Source organism: Urocampus carinirostris, chromosome 11, assembly GCF_059441175.1.
Source record: "Urocampus carinirostris isolate Australia breed hairy pipefish chromosome 11, RoL_Ucar_1.0, whole genome shotgun sequence".
NCBI lineage: Eukaryota > Metazoa > Chordata > Actinopteri > Syngnathiformes > Syngnathidae > Urocampus > Urocampus carinirostris.
In genome coordinates, this window is record NC_142359.1 from 17,171 (window position 1) to 42,534 (window position 25,364).

The window sequence follows — 25,364 nt, forward strand, 5'->3', positions numbered from 1 at the left end:
ACCCTAACCCTAACCCTAACCCTAACCCTAACCCTAACCCTAACCCTAACCCTAACCCTAACCCTAACCCTAACCCTAACCCTAACCCTAACCCTAACCCTAACCCTAACCCTAACCCTAACCCTAACCCTAACCCTAACCCTAACCCTAACCCTAACCCTAACCCTAACCCTAACCCTAACCCTAACCCTAACCCTAACCCTAACCCTAACCCTAACCCTAACCCTAACCCTAACCCTAACCCTAACCCTAACCCTAACCCTAACCCTAACCCTAACCCTAACCCTAACCCTAACCCTAACCCTAACCCTAACCCTAACCCTAACCCTAACCCTAACCCTAACCCTAACCCTAACCCTAACCCTAACCCTAACCCTAACCCTAACCCTAACCCTAACCCTAACCCTAACCCTAACCCTAACCCTAACCCTAACCCTAACCCTAACCCTAACCCTAACCCTAACCCTAACCCTAACCCTAACCCTAACCCTAACCCTAACCCTAACCCTAACCCTAACCCTAACCCTAACCCTAACCCTAACCCTAACCCTAACCCTAACCCTAACCCTAACCCTAACCCTAACCCTAACCCTAACCCTAACCCTAACCCTAACCCTAACCCTAACCCTAACCCTAACCCTAACCCTAACCCTAACCCTAACCCTAACCCTAACCCTAACCCTAACCCTAACCCTAACCCTAACCCTAACCCTAACCCTAACCCTAACCCTAACCCTAACCCTAACCCTAACCCTAACCCTAACCCTAACCCTAACCCTAACCCTAACCCTAACCCTAACCCTAACCCTAACCCTAACCCTAACCCTAACCCTAACCCTAACCCTAACCCTAACCCTAACCCTAACCCTAACCCTAACCCTAACCCTAACCCTAACCCTAACCCTAACCCTAACCCTAACCCTAACCCTAACCCTAACCCTAACCCTAACCCTAACCCTAACCCTAACCCTAACCCTAACCCTAACCCTAACCCTAACCCTAACCCTAACCCTAACCCTAACCCTAACCCTAACCCTAACCCTAACCCTAACCCTAACCCTAACCCTAACCCTAACCCTAACCCTAACCCTAACCCTAACCCTAACCCTAACCCTAACCCTAACCCTAACCCTAACCCTAACCCTAACCCTAACCCTAACCCTAACCCTAACCCTAACCCTAACCCTAACCCTAACCCTAACCCTAACCCTAACCCTAACCCTAACCCTAACCCTAACCCTAACCCTAACCCTAACCCTAACCCTAACCCTAACCCTAACCCTAACCCTAACCCTAACCCTAACCCTAACCCTAACCCTAACCCTAACCCTAACCCTAACCCTAACCCTAACCCTAACCCTAACCCTAACCCTAACCCTAACCCTAACCCTAACCCTAACCCTAACCCTAACCCTAACCCTAACCCTAACCCTAACCCTAACCCTAACCCTAACCCTAACCCTAACCCTAACCCTAACCCTAACCCTAACCCTAACCCTAACCCTAACCCTAACCCTAACCCTAACCCTAACCCTAACCCTAACCCTAACCCTAACCCTAACCCTAACCCTAACCCTAACCCTAACCCTAACCCTAACCCTAACCCTAACCCTAACCCTAACCCTAACCCTAACCCTAACCCTAACCCTAACCCTAACCCTAACCCTAACCCTAACCCTAACCCTAACCCTAACCCTAACCCTAACCCTAACCCTAACCCTAACCCTAACCCTAACCCTAACCCTAACCCTAACCCTAACCCTAACCCTAACCCTAACCCTAACCCTAACCCTAACCCTAACCCTAACCCTAACCCTAACCCTAACCCTAACCCTAACCCTAACCCTAACCCTAACCCTAACCCTAACCCTAACCCTAACCCTAACCCTAACCCTAACCCTAACCCTAACCCTTGACATCTTTTCACACCACCAACAGATTTGCAGCCCTAACAGATTCGCCACCACCCCCACCTACAAAACCAAAAATCAACACCATGACAACTCAGAACCAGAACCAGGTAAGTACAGAAAATATTAACGACACCATCTCTCCTTTAGAAGAATCCCTCAGTCCCCTTCAGTGGCCCTCACTGAATGAGACAAACAGACGCGAGGGGACGAGGACAACAGGGAGTCCCAGGGGGCTCCCTAAACAACGAAGAACAACAACAACGCGGAACCAGGACCAGGTAAGTATAAACAACTTTAACCACACTATCTCTCCTCCAGACAGATCCTGGGGTCTCCCTCGGGGACCTTCGCTGAGGGAGACACCCAACAGTCCCCTTCAGGGAACTTCACTGAGTGAGACAGACAAACGCAGGGACAGATCCTGCGGTCTCCCTCGGAGACCTTCGCTTGGAGAAACACCCAACAGTCCCCTTCAGTGGCCTTCACTGAAGGAGACAAACGAACGCGAAGGGACGAGGACAACAGGAAGTCCCAGGGGGCTCCCTAGACCACAAAGAACAACAACTCAGGACCAGGACCAGGTAAGTTCAAATAATTTTAACCACACTATCTCTCCTTTAGACAGATCCTGCGGTCCCCCTCGGGGACCTTCGCCGAAGGAGACACCCGGGCCCAAGGGGACGAGGACGGCAGGGAGTCCCACGGGGCCCCCTGAACCACAGGGATCACCACCGAGACGGGAAAATGGAAGGGGAGAAGAAACCTCTGGACGACAGGACAACAAAGGTCCCAAGCCACTTCCACAAAGACCACAGAGGCCCACGCGAACCTCCAATCCTGTCTCCAGAGATGACCCGGACCCAAGACCTAACCTTAACCCTACCCCAAGCCCTAACCCTAACCCTAACCCTAACCCTAACCCTAACCCTAACCCTACACCCAACCCCAGCCACAGCCCCTTTCACCCAAACAGACATCCCAGAACACCCCGGAAAATTCAACAATGGACACTTACAGCGGTCAAACCAAATATAATCTTGGGAGATTCCAATCTCTCGAGGATAGAATCTTACTCCAGAGAGGACGTCCAGATCGACAGCTACCCCGGAGCAACGTTTTACCACATGGCACATCTTCTAGAAAAAACTCCACGAAACGACAAGGTACAGAGGGTCATTCTGTCGGTTGGAATAAACAACAGGGAGCAACAACCTAAGAAGACAGCTGTGAAACAACTCCAGATGATGGTGAAAAACACCAAGGCCACCTTCCCAACAGCTGAAATCTGGATACCGCTGATCAACTACTCACAGCAACTAGAAGACCCCCATAAACTCAACCTGGAGGAAATCAATGACCACATCTCCAGGAACATGCCATGCCTACCAAAACTCCCAGAACAGGACTTCCACACCACCGGAGACGGGATCCACTGGACAGGTGAGACAGCAGACAAGATGTTAAAACACTGGCTACACAATTTAAACTAAACACCCCCACAAACCCAAATAGGGAGGGGTATAAGAACATCATCCTACTAGCTCAGAACTTCACACCTACACAAAATCAGATTAGTCTACTAGAAAAAGGCTTATCGTTTGTCCCCACGGTAAATATTCGTAAGAAACAAAAGGAAATCCTAAGAGGAGAAATCCAAGATTTCCACCGAAAGCTTAAATTAGCAGCCTTCTTTGACAGGTCAGAAGATTCGGAACAAAAACATTTCATACCAAAATCTGATTGGGAACCAAGAAACAACCAAATCCCTAACATAATAACACAAGTAATTGAGGAGAACCAAAGCCTAATTAACACATTAAACCCGCAGTCTCACAGAGACAAAGATAACCTTAGCAGAGGAGAATGTGAAGCCCTCTTTCAATTAGCTAACAACAAACAGATAGTTATTAAACCAGCGGACAAGGGTAGTGCAATAGTTATCCTAGACAGAACACAATATATATATGAAGCACACAGACAATTAAACAATACGTCACATTATAAGAAATTAACAAAACCAATATACCCAGAAACAGCCCAGAAAATAGAAGATATCCTACAAACACTTCTAGAAAATGAAGATATAACTAAAAAACAAAAACGCTACCTAATAGGGGAAGAGGAAGCCAGACCCCGTAGATTTTACCTGCTACCTAAAATACACAAATCACCACTAACGTGGACTATTCCGTATGAAGTGCCGACAGGAAGACCTATTGTGTCAGACTGTGGCAGCGAATCCTACAGGATCGCGGAATACATAGACCACTTCCTCACTCCACTATCCACAAAACATAATAGCTACATTAAAGATACATATGATTTTGTAAACAAAATAAAACAGATTAAAATAACGCAGGAAACAATCTTATTTACCATAGACATAGATAGCCTCTACACAAACATTAACACGGTCGCAGGGTTAACAGCAGTAAAGCGCTGGATAGAAAAATACCCGGACGACAAACGCCCAGACACAGAACTAATACAACTCCTAGAAATTAACCTCACTAGGAACGACTTTGAATTCAACAAGGAATTCTACTTACAGATCAGTGGTACAGCCATGGGCAAAAAATTTGCACCTGCCTATGCTAACATCTACATGGCACATTGGGAGGAGACAGCTTTTGAAAAATGCGACAAACTACCCACCAATTATTTTAGGTACTTAGATGACATTTGGGGAACGTGGACACATAGCAAAGAGGAATTTCAACAATGGATAGAAATCCTCAACACACACCATAGTACAATTACGGTCAAACACTCCACAAATGACCACCAGATAGATTTTCTAGACACAACTACTTATAAGGGACCCTCATTCACCCAAACACAAACTTTAGACACAAAGGTCTTCTTTAAAGACACAGACACACATGCACTCTTACACAAAAACAGCCTTCATCCAAAGCACACCTACAGAGGCTTAATAAAATCACAGTTGCTCAGGTACCACAGAATCTGCTCGCAACGTACGGACTTTGAAAAGGCCACCCAAACCCTGTTCAAGGCACTGGGACCGAGAGGATACTCTAGATCGTTCCTCAGGCAAGTCCGTAAAACATTTTTAACCACAGGGCAACGGGACACACAAAAAATTATCCCTCTAATAAGTACGTACTCAGAATTTAGCCAAAATGCTAATAGAAAAATTAGACAAAATGTAAACCAGACACTACAGAACACAGACATAATCCAAGATTACAAAATCATCTCAGCCTTTAAAAGAAACAAAAACCTAAAAGACTACCTAGTAAAAAGTAAATTACCAGAAATCAACATAACACAAACGCAGGGCCCCACATTCTACAAAAAGGCCACCACAGTTAGGAACACCGTCACCAACACAAACTACCTAATTAAACAAACAATCACACCTACTACGGAAAACTGTATATATGTCATAAAGTGTAAACACTGTGACATTAAATATGTAGGGGAGACGGGGAATTCTATCAGATGTAGATTAGCACAACACATTTACAACATTAGGAATATTAGACAAAATAATACACATCTTGTCGCCCACTTCATTCAACATGGACTACAGGCTTTAGAAATATGGGGCCTGCAAACAAATAGCAATTGGAATCAAAAGGAAAGACGCAGGGCAGAAAGACACTGGATAGAAAGACTTAACACTCTTTTCCCAGATGGACTAAACGAACGCAGGTGAGAAACGCTCCAGCTTCCATGATGGCCAGTGCAGAGACTTGGTTTCCCAAGGACCTCCCAAAAATTTTCGGGGGGACCTTGAGAAATCAAGATTGCTTCCTAACCTAACCCTAACCCTAACCCTAACCCTAACCCTAACCCTAACCCTAAACCCTAAACCCTAACCCTAACCCTAAACCCTAACCCTAAACCCTAACCCTAAACCCTAACCCTAAACCCTAACCCTAAACCCTAACCCTAACCCTAACCCTAACCCTAACCCTAACCCTAACCCTAACCCTAACCCTAACCCTAACCCTAACCCTAACCCTAACCCTAACCCAAGATTGCTTCCTAACCCTAACCCTAACCCTAACCCTAACCCTAACCCTAACCCTAACCCTAACCCTAACCCTAACCCTAACCCTAACCCTAACCCTAACCCTAACCCTAACCCTAACCCTAACCCTAACCCTAACCCTAACCCTAACCCTAACCCTAACCCTAACCCTAACCCTTTACCTGCTACCTAAAATACACAAATCACCACTAACGTGGACTATTCCGTATGAAGTGCCGACAGGAAGACCTATCGTCTCAGACTGTGGCAGCGAATCCTACAGGATCGCCGAATACATAGACCACTTTCTCACTCCACTAGCCACAAAACATAATAGCTACATTAAAGATACATATGATTTCGTAAACAAAATAAAACAGATTAAAATAACGCAGGAAACAATCTTATTTACCATAGACATAGATAGCCTCTACACAAACATAAACACGGTCGCAGGGTTAACAGCAGTAAAGCGCTGGATGGAAAAATACCCGGACGACAAACGCCCAGACACAGTACTAATACAACTCTTAGAAATTAACCTCACTAGGAACGACTTTGAATTCAACAAGGAATTCTACTTACAGATCAGTGGCACAGCCATGGGTAAAAAGTTTGCACCTGCCTATGCTGACATTTACATGGCGCATTGGGAGGAAACAGCTTTTGAAAAATGCGACAAACTACCCACCAATTATTTTAGGTACTTAGATGACATTTGGGGAACGTGGACACATAGCAAAGAAGAATTTCAAAAATTCATAGAAATGCTCAACACACACCATAGTACAATTACGGTCAAACACTCCACAAATGACCACCAGATAGATTTTCTAGACACAACTACTTATAAGGGACCCTCATTCACTCAAACACAAACTTTAGACACAAAGGTCTTCTTTAAAGACACAGACACACATGCACTCTTACACAAAAACAGCCTTCATCCAAAGCACACCTACAGAGGCTTAATAAAATCACAGTTGCTCAGATTCCACAGAATCTGCTCGCAACGTACGGACTTTGAAAAGGCCACCCAAACCCTTTTCAAGGCACTGCGACCAAGAGGATACTCAAGGTCCTTCCTCAGACAAGTCCGTAAAACATTTTTAACCACAGGGCTACGAGACACGCAGAAAATCATTCCGCTAATTACCACGTACTCAGAATTTAGCCAAATTGCTAATAGAAAAATTAGACAAAATATCAATCAGACACTACAGAACACAGGCATAATTCAAGATTACAAAATCATCCCAGCCTTTAAAAGGAACAAAAACCTCAAAGATTACTTAGTAAAAAGCAAACTACCTGAAATTAACACAATACAAACACAGGCGCCCACATTTTACAAACAAGCCACCACAGTTAGGAACACCATTACAAAAACAAACTACCTGATTAAACAAAGAATCACTCCTACCACAGAAAACTGTATTTATGTCATAAAATGTAAACACTGTGACATTAAATATGTAGGAGAGACAGGAAATTCTATCAGATGTAGACTAGCACAACACATTTACAACATTAGGAACCTTAGACAAATTAATACACATCTTGTTGCACACTTCATTCATCATGGGATACAAGCTTTAGAAATATCGGGCCTTCAAACAAATAGCAATTGGACACAAAAAGAAAGACGCTTAGCAGAAAAAGACTGGATAAAAAAACTAAACACTCTCTTTCCTAATGGACTAAACGAACGCAGGTAAGACACACAAAAAAACACTATATTTTCCTGTATGGCGAGTGCTAAAAAATTGGTTTCCCGGGGACCCCCAGAAAAAATTTATTTTGGGGGACCTTGGGAAAGCAATATTGTTTCAAAAACCTAACCCTAACCCTAACTTTCTAACCCTAACCCTAACCCTCTAACTCTAACCCTAACCCTCTAACTCTAACCCTAACCCTCTAACTCTAACCCTAACCCTCTAACCCTAACCCTCTAACCCTAACCCTCTAACCCTAACCCTCTAACCCTAACCCTCTAACCCTAACCCTCTAACCCTAACCCTCTAACCCTAACCCTCTAACCCTAACCCTCTAACCCTAACCCTCTAACCCTAACCCTCTAACCCTAACCCTCTAACCCTAACCCCTAACCCTTAACCCTAATGGACTAAACGAACGCAGGTAAGACACACAAAAAAACGCTATATTTTCCTGTATGGCGAGTGCTAAAAAATTGGTTTCCCAAGGACCCCCAGAAAAATTTTTTGGGGGGACCTTGGGAAAGCAATATTGTTTCAAAAACCTAACTAAAGCCAGAGCCTCCAGGAAATATTAGCAGCAAAAATTGATTTACAAACAACAACATAACTAAAATAAACGGGATATACCAAATTAAAAGGAAAATAGACAAATTCCACTGTGAAAAGGTAGGAAAAACAAAATTCCCACCCACCGAAGTAAGGGCCAGAGCCATTAAAGCCACAAAAGAATGAAAAGAAAAGCGAATCGACGACTGCAGTAATGAGTCGTTAAAGCTGACCGCCAAAAAAACAATAGCTTCACCCCCTCACTAAACGAGGAGGGGGATGCCAGGTGAGGATTCCGAACCCATTTGGCCACACCTCCACCGACACTATTTAAGAGGACTACACAAACATTTTAACTCATTTCACTTGAAAAAGGCTTAGTTTAGCCGAAACGTTGTGAACTAACTAATTTGGAAGACAGAAAAGAGAGGAAGAACCTTTCGTCGACGCAAAGGGAACCTCCTGCTGCCTATTCCTTAAAAAAAAACAGGAACACTTGGACTACCAGGACAAGAAAAGAAGCGGACGCAAGAACAAGGGAGGCTATTACTTAGTGGTGGATACCTTACGGTGACAACTCAAGCCACGAAGTACTAGCCCAGGTAAGTAAAAGCATTATTATAATACCAATTCAAAATACCTCAAAGTATTGGACGAGACCGGGCACAAGAACAAGGGAGATTTCTTTGTGGTGAGAACCTAACAGGATCAACCGAGCTACAAAGGGACAACTCGGGTAAGTAAAAACATTATTATAACACCAATTCTCTTTCAGACAACGCCAACGTCCAACCACACTCTTAACACTAAACACACATCAAGATTACACTACGCACAAACACATAGAAACCTCACTTGCACAAACATAAACATTATGGCAACCTTCACGGAAACCGCGAAAATCCTATTTCGCATTATCCAAACCTTACACCACTTGCAGAATATTACATCATCGGGGGCCAAAACTTCACCACCAGCCAGCCTCCAAAGAAAAATGCAGGAACTAGCCACCCTAATTAAACCAGCGTCCCCCACAGAAGAGACCATGATGAAAATACAAGGAAATGCTGTTAACTGGCTACAGACTTGCATGCAAATCCTCGAAGAACACTACCTGGATAATCTGAAAAGTCTCAACGGGAAACTGGAGGGTATCCGGCTAACCAACTGGCTGGAGGCATTTGAAGTGGCAACTAGATGGGCTAGAAAAAAGTTGGGCAAACGATTACATCACTCAACAGTAGAAATCGCACTAGAAACGGCCACCGGGTGTCTGGAAGCTAGAGGAGGCACAACTCCAATCTCGCAACCCGAGGACCCCTTAACAGCTTTCCACAACACCAACAGATTTACAGCCCTAACAGACCAGAACGAGTGGCCCCCACTGAATGGGACAAACGAACGCGAGGGGACGAGGACAAGAGGGAGTCCCCGGGGACGCCCGAGATCACCAAGAACAGCAACAAGTCGGAACCAGGACCAGGTAAGTAAAGACAATTTTAACCACACTATCTCACCTTCAGACAGATCCTGCGGTCGCCCTCGGGGACCTTTGCTGAGGGAGACAACCAACAGTCCCCTTCGGTGGCCTTCATCTAGTGGGACGGACGAACACGAGGAGATGAGGACAACGGGGAGGCCCAGGGGGTCCCCAAAGCCAGGAGGAACACCAACGGCTCAGAACCAGACTCAGGTAAGTGGAGACAATTTTGACCACACTGTCTCTCCTTTGGACAGATCCTGCGATCTCCCTCGGGGACCTCCACTGAGGGAGACACCCGAGCCCGAGGGAACAAGGATGGCAGGGAGTCCCACGAGACCCTCGGAACCACAGGAAACACCACCGAGACGGGAGAGTGGGGGAGGAGAAGGAACCTCTGGGCAACAATACTACAGAGGCCCCGAACCACTTCCACAAAGACCACGGAGACCCACACGAACCTCCAATCGTGTCTCTACGACCCTAACCCCAACCACGCCTAACCGCAGTCACAGCTACTTTCACCCAAACAGACATCCAAGAACACCTCGGAAGATTCAAGAATGGACACTCACAGCTGTGAAACCAAATCTAATTTTGGGAGACTCCAATCTCTCGAGAATCGAATCCTACTCCAGAGAGGACATCCAAGTTGACAGCTATCCCGGGGCAACTTTTTACCACATGGCACATCTTCTAGAGAAAACTCCACGGAATTACAAGGTACAAAGGGTCATCTTGTCCGTTGGAGTAAACAACAGGGAACAACAGCCCAAGAAGACAGCTGTCAAACAACTCCAAATGATGGTGAAAAATACCAAAGCCACCTTCCCAGCAGCTGAAATCTGGATACCGCTGATCAACTACTCACAGCGACTAGAAGACCTCCATAAACACAACCTGGAGGAAATCAATGACCACATCTCGAGAAACATGCCATTCCTCCCAAAACTCCCGGAGCGCGACTTCCACACCACCGAAGACGGGATCCACTGGACAGGTGAGACAGCGGACAAGATGTTGGAACACTGGTTTCACAATTTAAACTAGACATCCCCACGAACCCAAATAGGGAGGGGTATAAGAACATCATTCTACTAGCTCAGAATTTCACACCTACAGAAAACCAGATTAGTGTACTCGAGAAGGGCTTATCGTTCGTCCCCACTGTGGACGTCCGAAAGAGACAAAAGGAGATTTTGAGAGGGGAACTACACGAATTCCACCGAAAGCTTAAATTAGCAGCCTTTTTCAACAGGTCAGAAGATTTAGAACAAAGACATTTCATACCAAAGTCTAATTGGGAACCGAGCAACAATCAAATCCCTAACATAATAACACAAATAATTAACGATAATCAAAGCCTAATTGACACACTTAACCCGCAGTCCCACAGAGACAAGGATAACCTTAGCAGAGGAGAATGTGAAGCCCTCTTTCAATTAGCTAACAACAAACAGATAGTTATTAAACCAGCGGACAAGGGTAGTGCAATAGTTATCCTAGACAGAACACAATATATATATGAAGCACACAGACAATTAAACAATACGTCACATTATAAGAAATTAACAAAACCAATATACCCAGAAACAGCCCAGAAAATAGAAGATATCCTACAAACACTTCTAGAAAATGAATATATAACTAAAAAACAAAAACGCTACCTAATAGGGGAAGAGGAAGCCAGACCCCGTAGATTTTACCTGCTACCTAAAATACACAAATCACCACTAACGTGGACTATTCCGTATGAAGTGCCGACAGGAAGACCTATCGTCTCAGACTGTGGCAGCGAATCCTACAGGATCGCCGAATACATAGACCACTTTCTCACTCCACTAGCCACAAAACATAATAGCTACATTAAAGATACATATGATTTCGTAAACAAAATAAAACAGATTAAAATAACGCAGGAAACAATCTTATTTACCATAGACATAGATAGCCTCTACACAAACATAAACACGGTCGCAGGGTTAACAGCAGTAAAGCGCTGGATGGAAAAATACCCGGACGACAAACGCCCAGACACAGTACTAATACAACTCTTAGAAATTAACCTCACTAGGAACGACTTTGAATTCAACAAGGAATTCTACTTACAGATCAGTGGCACAGCCATGGGTAAAAAGTTTGCACCTGCCTATGCTGACATTTACATGGCGCATTGGGAGGAAACAGCTTTTGAAAAATGCGACAAACTACCCACCAATTATTTTAGGTACTTAGATGACATTTGGGGAACGTGGACACATAGCAAAGAAGAATTTCAAAAATTCATAGAAATGCTCAACACACACCATAGTACAATTACGGTCAAACACTCCACAAATGACCACCAGATAGATTTTCTAGACACAACTACTTATAAGGGACCCTCATTCACTCAAACACAAACTTTAGACACAAAGGTCTTCTTTAAAGACACAGACACACATGCACTCTTACACAAAAACAGCCTTCATCCAAAGCACACCTACAGAGGCTTAATAAAATCACAGTTGCTCAGATTCCACAGAATCTGCTCGCAACGTACGGACTTTGAAAAGGCCACCCAAACCCTTTTCAAGGCACTGCGACCAAGAGGATACTCAAGGTCCTTCCTCAGACAAGTCCGTAAAACATTTTTAACCACAGGGCTACGAGACACGCAGAAAATCATTCCGCTAATTACCACGTACTCAGAATTTAGCCAAATTGCTAATAGAAAAATTAGACAAAATATCAATCAGACACTACAGAACACAGGCATAATTCAAGATTACAAAATCATCCCAGCCTTTAAAAGGAACAAAAACCTCAAAGATTACTTAGTAAAAAGCAAACTACCTGAAATTAACACAATACAAACACAGGCGCCCACATTTTACAAACAAGCCACCACAGTTAGGAACACCATTACAAAAACAAACTACCTGATTAAACAAAGAATCACTCCTACCACAGAAAACTGTATTTATGTCATAAAATGTAAACACTGTGACATTAAATATGTAGGAGAGACAGGAAATTCTATCAGATGTAGACTAGCACAACACATTTACAACATTAGGAACCTTAGACAAATTAATACACATCTTGTTGCACACTTCATTCATCATGGGATACAAGCTTTAGAAATATCGGGCCTTCAAACAAATAGCAATTGGACACAAAAAGAAAGACGCTTAGCAGAAAAAGACTGGATAAAAAAACTAAACACTCTCTTTCCTAATGGACTAAACGAACGCAGGTAAGACACACAAAAAAACACTATATTTTCCTGTATGGCGAGTGCTAAAAAATTGGTTTCCCGGGGACCCCCAGAAAAAATTTATTTTGGGGGACCTTGGGAAAGCAATATTGTTTCAAAAACCTAACCCTAACCCTAACTTTCTAACCCTAACCCTAACCCTCTAACCCTAACCCTAACCCTAACCCTAACCCTAACCCTAACCCTAACCCTAACCCTTTACCTGCTACCTAAAATACACAAATCACCACTAACGTGGACTATTCCGTATGAAGTGCCGACAGGAAGACCTATCGTCTCAGACTGTGGCAGCGAATCCTACAGGATCGCCGAATACATAGACCACTTTCTCACTCCACTAGCCACAAAACATAATAGCTACATTAAAGATACATATGATTTCGTAAACAAAATAAAACAGATTAAAATAACGCAGGAAACAATCTTATTTACCATAGACATAGATAGCCTCTACACAAACATAAACACGGTCGCAGGGTTAACAGCAGTAAAGCGCTGGATGGAAAAATACCCGGACGACAAACGCCCAGACACAGTACTAATACAACTCTTAGAAATTAACCTCACTAGGAACGACTTTGAATTCAACAAGGAATTCTACTTACAGATCAGTGGCACAGCCATGGGTAAAAAGTTTGCACCTGCCTATGCTGACATTTACATGGCGCATTGGGAGGAAACAGCTTTTGAAAAATGCGACAAACTACCCACCAATTATTTTAGGTACTTAGATGACATTTGGGGAACGTGGACACATAGCAAAGAAGAATTTCAAAAATTCATAGAAATGCTCAACACACACCATAGTACAATTACGGTCAAACACTCCACAAATGACCACCAGATAGATTTTCTAGACACAACTACTTATAAGGGACCCTCATTCACTCAAACACAAACTTTAGACACAAAGGTCTTCTTTAAAGACACAGACACACATGCACTCTTACACAAAAACAGCCTTCATCCAAAGCACACCTACAGAGGCTTAATAAAATCACAGTTGCTCAGATTCCACAGAATCTGCTCGCAACGTACGGACTTTGAAAAGGCCACCCAAACCCTTTTCAAGGCACTGCGACCAAGAGGATACTCAAGGTCCTTCCTCAGACAAGTCCGTAAAACATTTTTAACCACAGGGCTACGAGACACGCAGAAAATCATTCCGCTAATTACCACGTACTCAGAATTTAGCCAAATTGCTAATAGAAAAATTAGACAAAATATCAATCAGACACTACAGAACACAGGCATAATTCAAGATTACAAAATCATCCCAGCCTTTAAAAGGAACAAAAACCTCAAAGATTACTTAGTAAAAAGCAAACTACCTGAAATTAACACAATACAAACACAGGCGCCCACATTTTACAAACAAGCCACCACAGTTAGGAACACCATTACAAAAACAAACTACCTGATTAAACAAAGAATCACTCCTACCACAGAAAACTGTATTTATGTCATAAAATGTAAACACTGTGACATTAAATATGTAGGAGAGACAGGAAATTCTATCAGATGTAGACTAGCACAACACATTTACAACATTAGGAACCTTAGACAAATTAATACACATCTTGTTGCACACTTCATTCATCATGGGATACAAGCTTTAGAAATATCGGGCCTTCAAACAAATAGCAATTGGACACAAAAAGAAAGACGCTTAGCAGAAAAAGACTGGATAAAAAAACTAAACACTCTCTTTCCTAATGGACTAAACGAACGCAGGTAAGACACACAAAAAAACACTATATTTTCCTGTATGGCGAGTGCTAAAAAATTGGTTTCCCGGGGACCCCCAGAAAAAATTTATTTTGGGGGACCTTGGGAAAGCAATATTGTTTCAAAAACCTAACCCTAACCCTAACTTTCTAACCCTAACCCTAACCCTCTAACTCTAACCCTAACCCTCTAACTCTAACCCTAACCCTCTAACCCTAACCCTCTAACCCTAACCCTCTAACCCTAACCCTCTAACCCTAACCCTCTAACCCTAACCCTCTAACCCTAACCCTCTAACCCTAACCCTCTAACCCTAACCCTCTAACCCTAACCCCTAACCCTTAACCCTAATGGACTAAACGAACGCAGGTAAGACACACAAAAAAACGCTATATTTTCCTGTATGGCGAGTGCTAAAAAATTGGTTTCCCAAGGACCCCCAGAAAAATTTTTTGGGGGGACCTTGGGAAAGCAATATTGTTTCAAAAACCTAACTAAAGCCAGAGCCTCCAGGAAATATTAGCAGCAAAAATTGATTTACAAACAACAACATAACTAAAATAAACGGGATATACCAAATTAAAAGGAAAATAGACAAATTCCACTGTGAAAAGGTAGGAAAAACAAAATTCCCACCCACCGAAGTAAGGGCCAGAGCCATTAAAGCCACAAAAGAATGAAAAGAAAAGCGAATCGACGACTGCAGTAATGAGTCGTTAAAGCTGACCGCCAAAAAAACAATAGCTTCACCCCCTCACTAAACGAGGAGGGGGATGCCAGGTGAGGATTCCGAACCCATTTGGCCACACCTCCACCGACACTATTTAAGAGGACTACACAAACATTTTAACTCATTTCACTTGAAAAAGGCTTAGTTTAGCCGAAACGTTGTGAACTAACTAATTTGGAAGACAGAAAAGAGAGGAAGAACCTTTCGTCGACGCAAAGGGAACCTCCTGCTGCCTATTCCTTAAAAAAAACAGGAACACTTGGACTACCAGGACAAGAAAAGAAGCGGACGCAAGAACAAGGGAGGCTATTACTTAGTGGTGGATACCTTACGGTGACAACTCAAGCCACGAAGTACTAGCCCAGGTAAGTAAAAGCATTATTATAATACCAATTCAAAATACCTCAAAGTATTGGACGAGACCGGGCACAAGAACAAGGGAGATTTCTTTGTGGTGAGAACCTAACAGGATCAACCGAGCTACAAAGGGACAACTCGGGTAAGTAAAAACATTATTATAACACCAATTCTCTTTCAGACAACGCCAACGTCCAACCACACTCTTAACACTAAACACACATCAAGATTACACTACGCACAAACACATAGAAACCTCACTTGCACAAACATAAACATTATGGCAACCTTCACGGAAACCGCGAAAATCCTATTTCGCATTATCCAAACCTTACACCACTTGCAGAATATTACATCATCGGGGGCCAAAACTTCACCACCAGCCAGCCTCCAAAGAAAAATGCAGGAACTAGCCACCCTAATTAAACCAGCGTCCCCCACAGAAGAGACCATGATGAAAATACAAGGAAATGCTGTTAACTGGCTACAGACTTGCATGCAAATCCTCGAAGAACACTACCTGGATAATCTGAAAAGTCTCAACGGGAAACTGGAGGGTATCCGGCTAACCAACTGGCTGGAGGCATTTGAAGTGGCAACTAGATGGGCTAGAAAAAAGTTGGGCAAACGATTACATCACTCAACAGTAGAAATCGCACTAGAAACGGCCACCGGGTGTCTGGAAGCTAGAGGAGGCACAACTCCAATCTCGCAACCCGAGGACCCCTTAACAGCTTTCCACAACACCAACAGATTTACAGCCCTAACAGACCAGAACGAGTGGCCCCCACTGAATGGGACAAACGAACGCGAGGGGACGAGGACAAGAGGGAGTCCCCGGGGACGCCCGAGATCACCAAGAACAGCAACAAGTCGGAACCAGGACCAGGTAAGTAAAGACAATTTTAACCACACTATCTCACCTTCAGACAGATCCTGCGGTCGCCCTCGGGGACCTTTGCTGAGGGAGACAACCAACAGTCCCCTTCGGTGGCCTTCATCTAGTGGGACGGACGAACACGAGGAGATGAGGACAACGGGGAGGCCCAGGGGGTCCCCAAAGCCAGGAGGAACACCAACGGCTCAGAACCAGACTCAGGTAAGTGGAGACAATTTTGACCACACTGTCTCTCCTTTGGACAGATCCTGCGATCTCCCTCGGGGACCTCCACTGAGGGAGACACCCGAGCCCGAGGGAACAAGGATGGCAGGGAGTCCCACGAGACCCTCGGAACCACAGGAAACACCACCGAGACGGGAGAGTGGGGGAGGAGAAGGAACCTCTGGGCAACAATACTACAGAGGCCCCGAACCACTTCCACAAAGACCACGGAGACCCACACGAACCTCCAATCGTGTCTCTACGACCCTAACCCCAACCACGCCTAACCGCAGTCACAGCTACTTTCACCCAAACAGACATCCAAGAACACCTCGGAAGATTCAAGAATGGACACTCACAGCTGTGAAACCAAATCTAATTTTGGGAGACTCCAATCTCTCGAGAATCGAATCCTACTCCAGAGAGGACATCCAAGTTGACAGCTATCCCGGGGCAACTTTTTACCACATGGCACATCTTCTAGAGAAAACTCCACGGAATTACAAGGTACAAAGGGTCATCTTGTCCGTTGGAGTAAACAACAGGGAACAACAGCCCAAGAAGACAGCTGTCAAACAACTCCAAATGATGGTGAAAAATACCAAAGCCACCTTCCCAGCAGCTGAAATCTGGATACCGCTGATCAACTACTCACAGCGACTAGAAGACCTCCATAAACACAACCTGGAGGAAATCAATGACCACATCTCGAGAAACATGCCATTCCTCCCAAAACTCCCGGAGCGCGACTTCCACACCACCGAAGACGGGATCCACTGGACAGGTGAGACAGCGGACAAGATGTTGGAACACTGGTTTCACAATTTAAACTAGACATCCCCACGAACCCAAATAGGGAGGGGTATAAGAACATCATTCTACTAGCTCAGAATTTCACACCTACAGAAAACCAGATTAGTGTACTCGAGAAGGGCTTATCGTTCGTCCCCACTGTGGACGTCCGAAAGAGACAAAAGGAGATTTTGAGAGGGGAACTACACGAATTCCACCGAAAGCTTAAATTAGCAGCCTTTTTCAACAGGTCAGAAGATTTAGAACAAAGACATTTCATACCAAAGTCTAATTGGGAACCGAGCAACAATCAAATCCCTAACATAATAACACAAATAATTAACGATAATCAAAGCCTAATTGACACACTTAACCCGCAGTCCCACAGAGACAAGGATAACCTTAGCAGAGGAGAATGTGAAGCCCTCTTTCAATTAGCTAACAACAAACAGATAGTTATTAAACCAGCGGACAAGGGTAGTGCAATAGTTATCCTAGACAGAACACAATATATATATGAAGCACACAGACAATTAAACAATACGTCACATTATAAGAAATTAACAAAACCAATATACCCAGAAACAGCCCAGAAAATAGAAGATATCCTACAAACACTTCTAGAAAATGAATATATAACTAAAAAACAAAAACGCTACCTAATAGGGGAAGAGGAAGCCAGACCCCGTAGATTTTACCTGCTACCTAAAATACACAAATCACCACTAACGTGGACTATTCCGTATGAAGTGCCGACAGGAAGACCTATCGTCTCAGACTGTGGCAGCGAATCCTACAGGATCGCCGAATACATAGACCACTTTCTCACTCCACTAGCCACAAAACATAATAGCTACATTAAAGATACATATGATTTCGTAAACAAAATAAAACAGATTAAAATAACGCAGGAAACAATCTTATTTACCATAGACATAGATAGCCTCTACACAAACATAAACACGGTCGCAGGGTTAACAGCAGTAAAGCGCTGGATGGAAAAATACCCGGACGACAAACGCCCAGACACAGTACTAATACAACTCTTAGAAATTAACCTCACTAGGAACGACTTTGAATTCAACAAGGAATTCTACTTACAGATCAGTGGCACAGCCATGGGTAAAAAGTTTGCACCTGCCTATGCTGACATTTACATGGCGCATTGGGAGGAAACAGCTTTTGAAAAATGCGACAAACTACCCACCAATTATTTTAGGTACTTAGATGACATTTGGGGAACGTGGACACATAGCAAAGAAGAATTTCAAAAATTCATAGAAATGCTCAACACACACCATAGTACAATTACGGTCAAACACTCCACAAATGACCACCAGATAGATTTTCTAGACACAACTACTTATAAGGGACCCTCATTCACTCAAACACAAACTTTAGACACAAAGGTCTTCTTTAAAGACACAGACACACATGCACTCTTACACAAAAACAGCCTTCATCCAAAGCACACCTACAGAGGCTTAATAAAATCACAGTTGCTCAGATTCCACAGAATCTGCTCGCAACGTACGGACTTTGAAAAGGCCACCCAAACCCTTTTCAAGGCACTGCGACCAAGAGGATACTCAAGGTCCTTCCTCAGACAAGTCCGTAAAACATTTTTAACCACAGGGCTACGAGACACGCAGAAAATCATTCCGCTAATTACCACGTACTCAGAATTTAGCCAAATTGCTAATAGAAAAATTAGACAAAATATCAATCAGACACTACAGAACACAGGCATAATTCAAGATTACAAAATCATCCCAGCCTTTAAAAGGAACAAAAACCTCAAAGATTACTTAGTAAAAAGCAAACTACCTGAAATTAACACAATACAAACACAGGCGCCCACATTTTACAAACAAGCCACCACAGTTAGGAACACCATTACAAAAACAAACTACCTGATTAAACAAAGAATCACTCCTACCACAGAAAACTGTATTTATGTCATAAAATGTAAACACTGTGACATTAAATATGTAGGAGAGACAGGAAATTCTATCAGATGTAGACTAGCACAACACATTTACAACATTAGGAACCTTAGACAAATTAATACACATCTTGTTGCACACTTCATTCATCATGGGATACAAGCTTTAGAAATATCGGGCCTTCAAACAAATAGCAATTGGACACAAAAAGAAAGACGCTTAGCAGAAAAAGACTGGATAAAAAAACTAAACACTCTCTTTCCTAATGGACTAAACGAACGCAGGTAAGACACACAAAAAAACACTATATTTTCCTGTATGGCGAGTGCTAAAAAATTGGTTTCCCGGGGACCCCCAGAAAAAATTTATTTTGGGGGACCTTGGGAAAGCAATATTGTTTCAAAAACCTAACCCTAACCCTAACTTTCTAACCCTAACCCTAACCCTCTAACTCTAACCCTAACCCTCTAACTCTAACCCTAACCCTCTAACCCTAACCCTCTAACCCTAACCCTCTAACCCTAACCCTCTAACCCTAACCCTCTAACCCTAACCCTCTAACCCTAACCCTCTAACCCTAACCCTCTAACCCTAACCCTCTAACCCTAACCCTCTAACCCTAACCCCTAACCCTTAACCCTAATGGACTAAACGAACGCAGGTAAGACACACAAAAAAACGCTATATTTTCCTGTATGGCGAGTGCTAAAAAATTGGTTTCCCAAGGACCCCCAGAAAAATTTTTTGGGGGGACCTTGGGAAAGCAATATTGTTTCAAAAACCTAACTAAAGCCAGAGCCTCCAGGAAATATTAGCAGCAAAAATTGATTTACAAACAACAACATAACTAAAATAAACGGGATATACCAAATTAAAAGGAAAATAGACAAATTCCACTGTGAAAAGGTAGGAAAAACAAAATTCCCACCCACCGAAGTAAGGGCCAGAGCCATTAAAGCCACAAAAGAATGAAAAGAAAAGCGAATCGACGACTGCAGTAATGAGTCGTTAAAGCTGACCGCCAAAAAAACAATAGCTTCACCCCCTCACTAAACGAGGAGGGGGATGCCAGGTGAGGATTCCGAACCCATTTGGCCACACCTCCACCGACACTATTTAAGAGGACTACACAAACATTTTAACTCATTTCACTTGAAAAAGGCTTAGTTTAGCCGAAACGTTGTGAACTAACTAATTTGGAAGACAGAAAAGAGAGGAAGAACCTTTCGTCGACGCAAAGGGAACCTCCTGCTGCCTATTCCTTAAAAAAAACAGGAACACTTGGACTACCAGGACAAGAAAAGAAGCGGACGCAAGAACAAGGGAGGCTATTACTTAGTGGTGGATACCTTACGGTGACAACTCAAGCCACGAAGTACTAGCCCAGGTAAGTAAAAGCATTATTATAATACCAATTCAAAATACCTCAAAGTATTGGACGAGACCGGGCACAAGAACAAGGGAGATTTCTTTGTGGTGAGAACCTAACAGGATCAACCGAGCTACAAAGGGACAACTCGGGTAAGTAAAAACATTATTATAACACCAATTCTCTTTCAGACAACGCCAACGTCCAACCACACTCTTAACACTAAACACACATCAAGATTACACTACGCACAAACACATAGAAACCTCACTTGCACAAACATAAACATTATGGCAACCTTCACGGAAACCGCGAAAATCCTATTTCGCATTATCCAAACCTTACACCACTTGCAGAATATTACATCATCGGGGGCCAAAACTTCACCACCAGCCAGCCTCCAAAGAAAAATGCAGGAACTAGCCACCCTAATTAAACCAGCGTCCCCCACAGAAGAGACCATGATGAAAATACAAGGAAATGCTGTTAACTGGCTACAGACTTGCATGCAAATCCTCGAAGAACACTACCTGGATAATCTGAAAAGTCTCAACGGGAAACTGGAGGGTATCCGGCTAACCAACTGGCTGGAGGCATTTGAAGTGGCAACTAGATGGGCTAGAAAAAAGTTGGGCAAACGATTACATCACTCAACAGTAGAAATCGCACTAGAAACGGCCACCGGGTGTCTGGAAGCTAGAGGAGGCACAACTCCAATCTCGCAACCCGAGGACCCCTTAACAGCTTTCCACAACACCAACAGATTTACAGCCCTAACAGACCAGAACGAGTGGCCCCCACTGAATGGGACAAACGAACGCGAGGGGACGAGGACAAGAGGGAGTCCCCGGGGACGCCCGAGATCACCAAGAACAGCAACAAGTCGGAACCAGGACCAGGTAAGTAAAGACAATTTTAACCACACTATCTCACCTTCAGACAGATCCTGCGGTCGCCCTCGGGGACCTTTGCTGAGGGAGACAACCAACAGTCCCCTTCGGTGGCCTTCATCTAGTGGGACGGACGAACACGAGGAGATGAGGACAACGGGGAGGCCCAGGGGGTCCCCAAAGCCAGGAGGAACACCAACGGCTCAGAACCAGACTCAGGTAAGTGGAGACAATTTTGACCACACTGTCTCTCCTTTGGACAGATCCTGCGATCTCCCTCGGGGACCTCCACTGAGGGAGACACCCGAGCCCGAGGGAACAAGGATGGCAGGGAGTCCCACGAGACCCTCGGAACCACAGGAAACACCACCGAGACGGGAGAGTGGGGGAGGAGAAGGAACCTCTGGGCAACAATACTACAGAGGCCCCGAACCACTTCCACAAAGACCACGGAGACCCACACGAACCTCCAATCGTGTCTCTACGACCCTAACCCCAACCACGCCTAACCGCAGTCACAGCTACTTTCACCCAAACAGACATCCAAGAACACCTCGGAAGATTCAAGAATGGACACTCACAGCTGTGAAACCAAATCTAATTTTGGGAGACTCCAATCTCTCGAGAATCGAATCCTACTCCAGAGAGGACATCCAAGTTGACAGCTATCCCGGGGCAACTTTTTACCACATGGCACATCTTCTAGAGAAAACTCCACGGAATTACAAGGTACAAAGGGTCATCTTGTCCGTTGGAGTAAACAACAGGGAACAACAGCCCAAGAAGACAGCTGTCAAACAACTCCAAATGATGGTGAAAAATACCAAAGCCACCTTCCCAGCAGCTGAAATCTGGATACCGCTGATCAACTACTCACAGCGACTAGAAGACCTCCATAAACACAACCTGGAGGAAATCAATGACCACATCTCGAGAAACATGCCATTCCTCCCAAAACTCCCGGAGCGCGACTTCCACACCACCGAAGACGGGATCCACTGGACAGGTGAGACAGCGGACAAGATGTTGGAACACTGGTTTCACAATTTAAACTAGACATCCCCACGAACCCAAATAGGGAGGGGTATAAGAACATCATTCTACTAGCTCAGAATTTCACACCTACAGAAAACCAGATTAGTGTACTCGAGAAGGGCTTATCGTTCGTCCCCACTGTGGACGTCCGAAAGAGACAAAAGGAGATTTTGAGAGGGGAACTACACGAATTCCACCGAAAGCTTAAATTAGCAGCCTTTTTCAACAGGTCAGAAGATTTAGAACAAAGACATTTCATACCAAAGTCTAATTGGGAACCGAGCAACAATCAAATCCCTAACATAATAACACAAATAATTAACGATAATCAAAGCCTAATTGACACACTTAACCCGCAGTCCCACAGAGACAAGGATAACCTTAGCAGAGGAGAATGTGAAGCCCTCTTTCAATTAGCTAACAACAAACAGATAGTTATTAAACCAGCGGACAAGGGTAGTGCAATAGTTATCCTAGACAGAACACAATATATATATGAAGCACACAGACAATTAAACAATACGTCACATTATAAGAAATTAACAAAACCAATATACCCAGAAACAGCCCAGAAAATAGAAGATATCCTACAAACACTTCTAGAAAATGAATATATAACTAAAAAACAAAAACGCTACCTAATAGGGGAAGAGGAAGCCAGACCCCGTAGATTTTACCTGCTACCTAAAATACACAAATCACCACTAACGTGGACTATTCCGTATGAAGTGCCGACAGGAAGACCTATCGTCTCAGACTGTGGCAGCGAATCCTACAGGATCGCCGAATACATAGACCACTTTCTCACTCCACTAGCCACAAAACATAATAGCTACATTAAAGATACATATGATTTCGTAAACAAAATAAAACAGATTAAAATAACGCAGGAAACAATCTTATTTACCATAGACATAGATAGCCTCTACACAAACATAAACACGGTCGCAGGGTTAACAGCAGTAAAGCGCTGGATGGAAAAATACCCGGACGACAAACGCCCAGACACAGTACTAATACAACTCTTAGAAATTAACCTCACTAGGAACGACTTTGAATTCAACAAGGAATTCTACTTACAGATCAGTGGCACAGCCATGGGTAAAAAGTTTGCACCTGCCTATGCTGACATTTACATGGCGCATTGGGAGGAAACAGCTTTTGAAAAATGCGACAAACTACCCACCAATTATTTTAGGTACTTAGATGACATTTGGGGAACGTGGACACATAGCAAAGAAGAATTTCAAAAATTCATAGAAATGCTCAACACACACCATAGTACAATTACGGTCAAACACTCCACAAATGACCACCAGATAGATTTTCTAGACACAACTACTTATAAGGGACCCTCATTCACTCAAACACAAACTTTAGACACAAAGGTCTTCTTTAAAGACACAGACACACATGCACTCTTACACAAAAACAGCCTTCATCCAAAGCACACCTACAGAGGCTTAATAAAATCACAGTTGCTCAGATTCCACAGAATCTGCTCGCAACGTACGGACTTTGAAAAGGCCACCCAAACCCTTTTCAAGGCACTGCGACCAAGAGGATACTCAAGGTCCTTCCTCAGACAAGTCCGTAAAACATTTTTAACCACAGGGCTACGAGACACGCAGAAAATCATTCCGCTAATTACCACGTACTCAGAATTTAGCCAAATTGCTAATAGAAAAATTAGACAAAATATCAATCAGACACTACAGAACACAGGCATAATTCAAGATTACAAAATCATCCCAGCCTTTAAAAGGAACAAAAACCTCAAAGATTACTTAGTAAAAAGCAAACTACCTGAAATTAACACAATACAAACACAGGCGCCCACATTTTACAAACAAGCCACCACAGTTAGGAACACCATTACAAAAACAAACTACCTGATTAAACAAAGAATCACTCCTACCACAGAAAACTGTATTTATGTCATAAAATGTAAACACTGTGACATTAAATATGTAGGAGAGACAGGAAATTCTATCAGATGTAGACTAGCACAACACATTTACAACATTAGGAACCTTAGACAAATTAATACACATCTTGTTGCACACTTCATTCATCATGGGATACAAGCTTTAGAAATATCGGGCCTTCAAACAAATAGCAATTGGACACAAAAAGAAAGACGCTTAGCAGAAAAAGACTGGATAAAAAAACTAAACACTCTCTTTCCTAATGGACTAAACGAACGCAGGTAAGACACACAAAAAAACACTATATTTTCCTGTATGGCGAGTGCTAAAAAATTGGTTTCCCGGGGACCCCCAGAAAAAATTTATTTTGGGGGACCTTGGGAAAGCAATATTGTTTCAAAAACCTAACCCTAACCCTAACTTTCTAACCCTAACCCTAACCCTCTAACTCTAACCCTAACCCTCTAACTCTAACCCTAACCCTCTAACCCTAACCCTCTAACCCTAACCCTCTAACCCTAACCCTCTAACCCTAACCCTCTAACCCTAACCCTCTAACCCTAACCCTCTA

At 43.6% G+C, this 25,364-nt stretch overlaps 5 protein-coding genes across 5 annotated transcripts; all 5 read left to right on the forward strand.

Moving 5' to 3' along the window:
* The first annotated feature begins 6,562 nt into the window (after positions 1–6,562).
* LOC148356100 (uncharacterized) lies at positions 6,563–7,682 on the forward strand. The gene has a single exon (XM_088348135.1). It carries the CDS (start codon positions 6,681–6,683, stop codon positions 7,629–7,631), a length of 951 nt encoding a protein of 316 aa, XP_088204261.1. The 5' UTR covers positions 6,563–6,680; the 3' UTR covers positions 7,632–7,682.
* Positions 7,683–11,830: 4,148 nt separating this feature from the next.
* On the forward strand, positions 11,831–12,950 carry LOC148356101 (uncharacterized). The gene has a single exon (XM_088348016.1). It carries the CDS (start codon positions 11,949–11,951, stop codon positions 12,897–12,899), a length of 951 nt encoding a protein of 316 aa, XP_088204142.1. The 5' UTR covers positions 11,831–11,948; the 3' UTR covers positions 12,900–12,950.
* A 635-nt stretch (positions 12,951–13,585) lies between these two features.
* On the forward strand, positions 13,586–14,705 carry LOC148356102 (uncharacterized). Its single transcript, XM_088348134.1, has one exon. It carries the CDS (start codon positions 13,704–13,706, stop codon positions 14,652–14,654), a length of 951 nt encoding a protein of 316 aa, XP_088204260.1. The 5' UTR covers positions 13,586–13,703; the 3' UTR covers positions 14,655–14,705.
* Positions 14,706–18,790: 4,085 nt separating this feature from the next.
* LOC148356103 (uncharacterized) lies at positions 18,791–19,910 on the forward strand. Its single transcript, XM_088348003.1, has one exon. It carries the CDS (start codon positions 18,909–18,911, stop codon positions 19,857–19,859), a length of 951 nt encoding a protein of 316 aa, XP_088204129.1. The 5' UTR covers positions 18,791–18,908; the 3' UTR covers positions 19,860–19,910.
* A 4,099-nt stretch (positions 19,911–24,009) lies between these two features.
* Positions 24,010–25,129, forward strand: LOC148356104 (uncharacterized). Its single transcript, XM_088348004.1, has one exon. The coding sequence runs from the start codon at positions 24,128–24,130 to the stop codon at positions 25,076–25,078; it is 951 nt and encodes a 316-aa protein (XP_088204130.1). The 5' UTR covers positions 24,010–24,127; the 3' UTR covers positions 25,079–25,129.
* Positions 25,130–25,364: the final 235 nt, after the last annotated feature.

Bases quoted from the DNA above. Each gene is read 5' to 3' on its own strand.
- LOC148356103 (XM_088348003.1), top strand. From the start codon at position 18,909: ATGCTCAACACACACCATAGTACAATTACGGTCAAACACTCCACAAAT.
- LOC148356102 (XM_088348134.1), top strand. From the start codon at position 13,704: ATGCTCAACACACACCATAGTACAATTACGGTCAAACACTCCACAAAT.
- LOC148356100 (XM_088348135.1), top strand. From the start codon at position 6,681: ATGCTCAACACACACCATAGTACAATTACGGTCAAACACTCCACAAAT.
- LOC148356104 (XM_088348004.1), top strand. From the start codon at position 24,128: ATGCTCAACACACACCATAGTACAATTACGGTCAAACACTCCACAAAT.
- LOC148356101 (XM_088348016.1), top strand. From the start codon at position 11,949: ATGCTCAACACACACCATAGTACAATTACGGTCAAACACTCCACAAAT.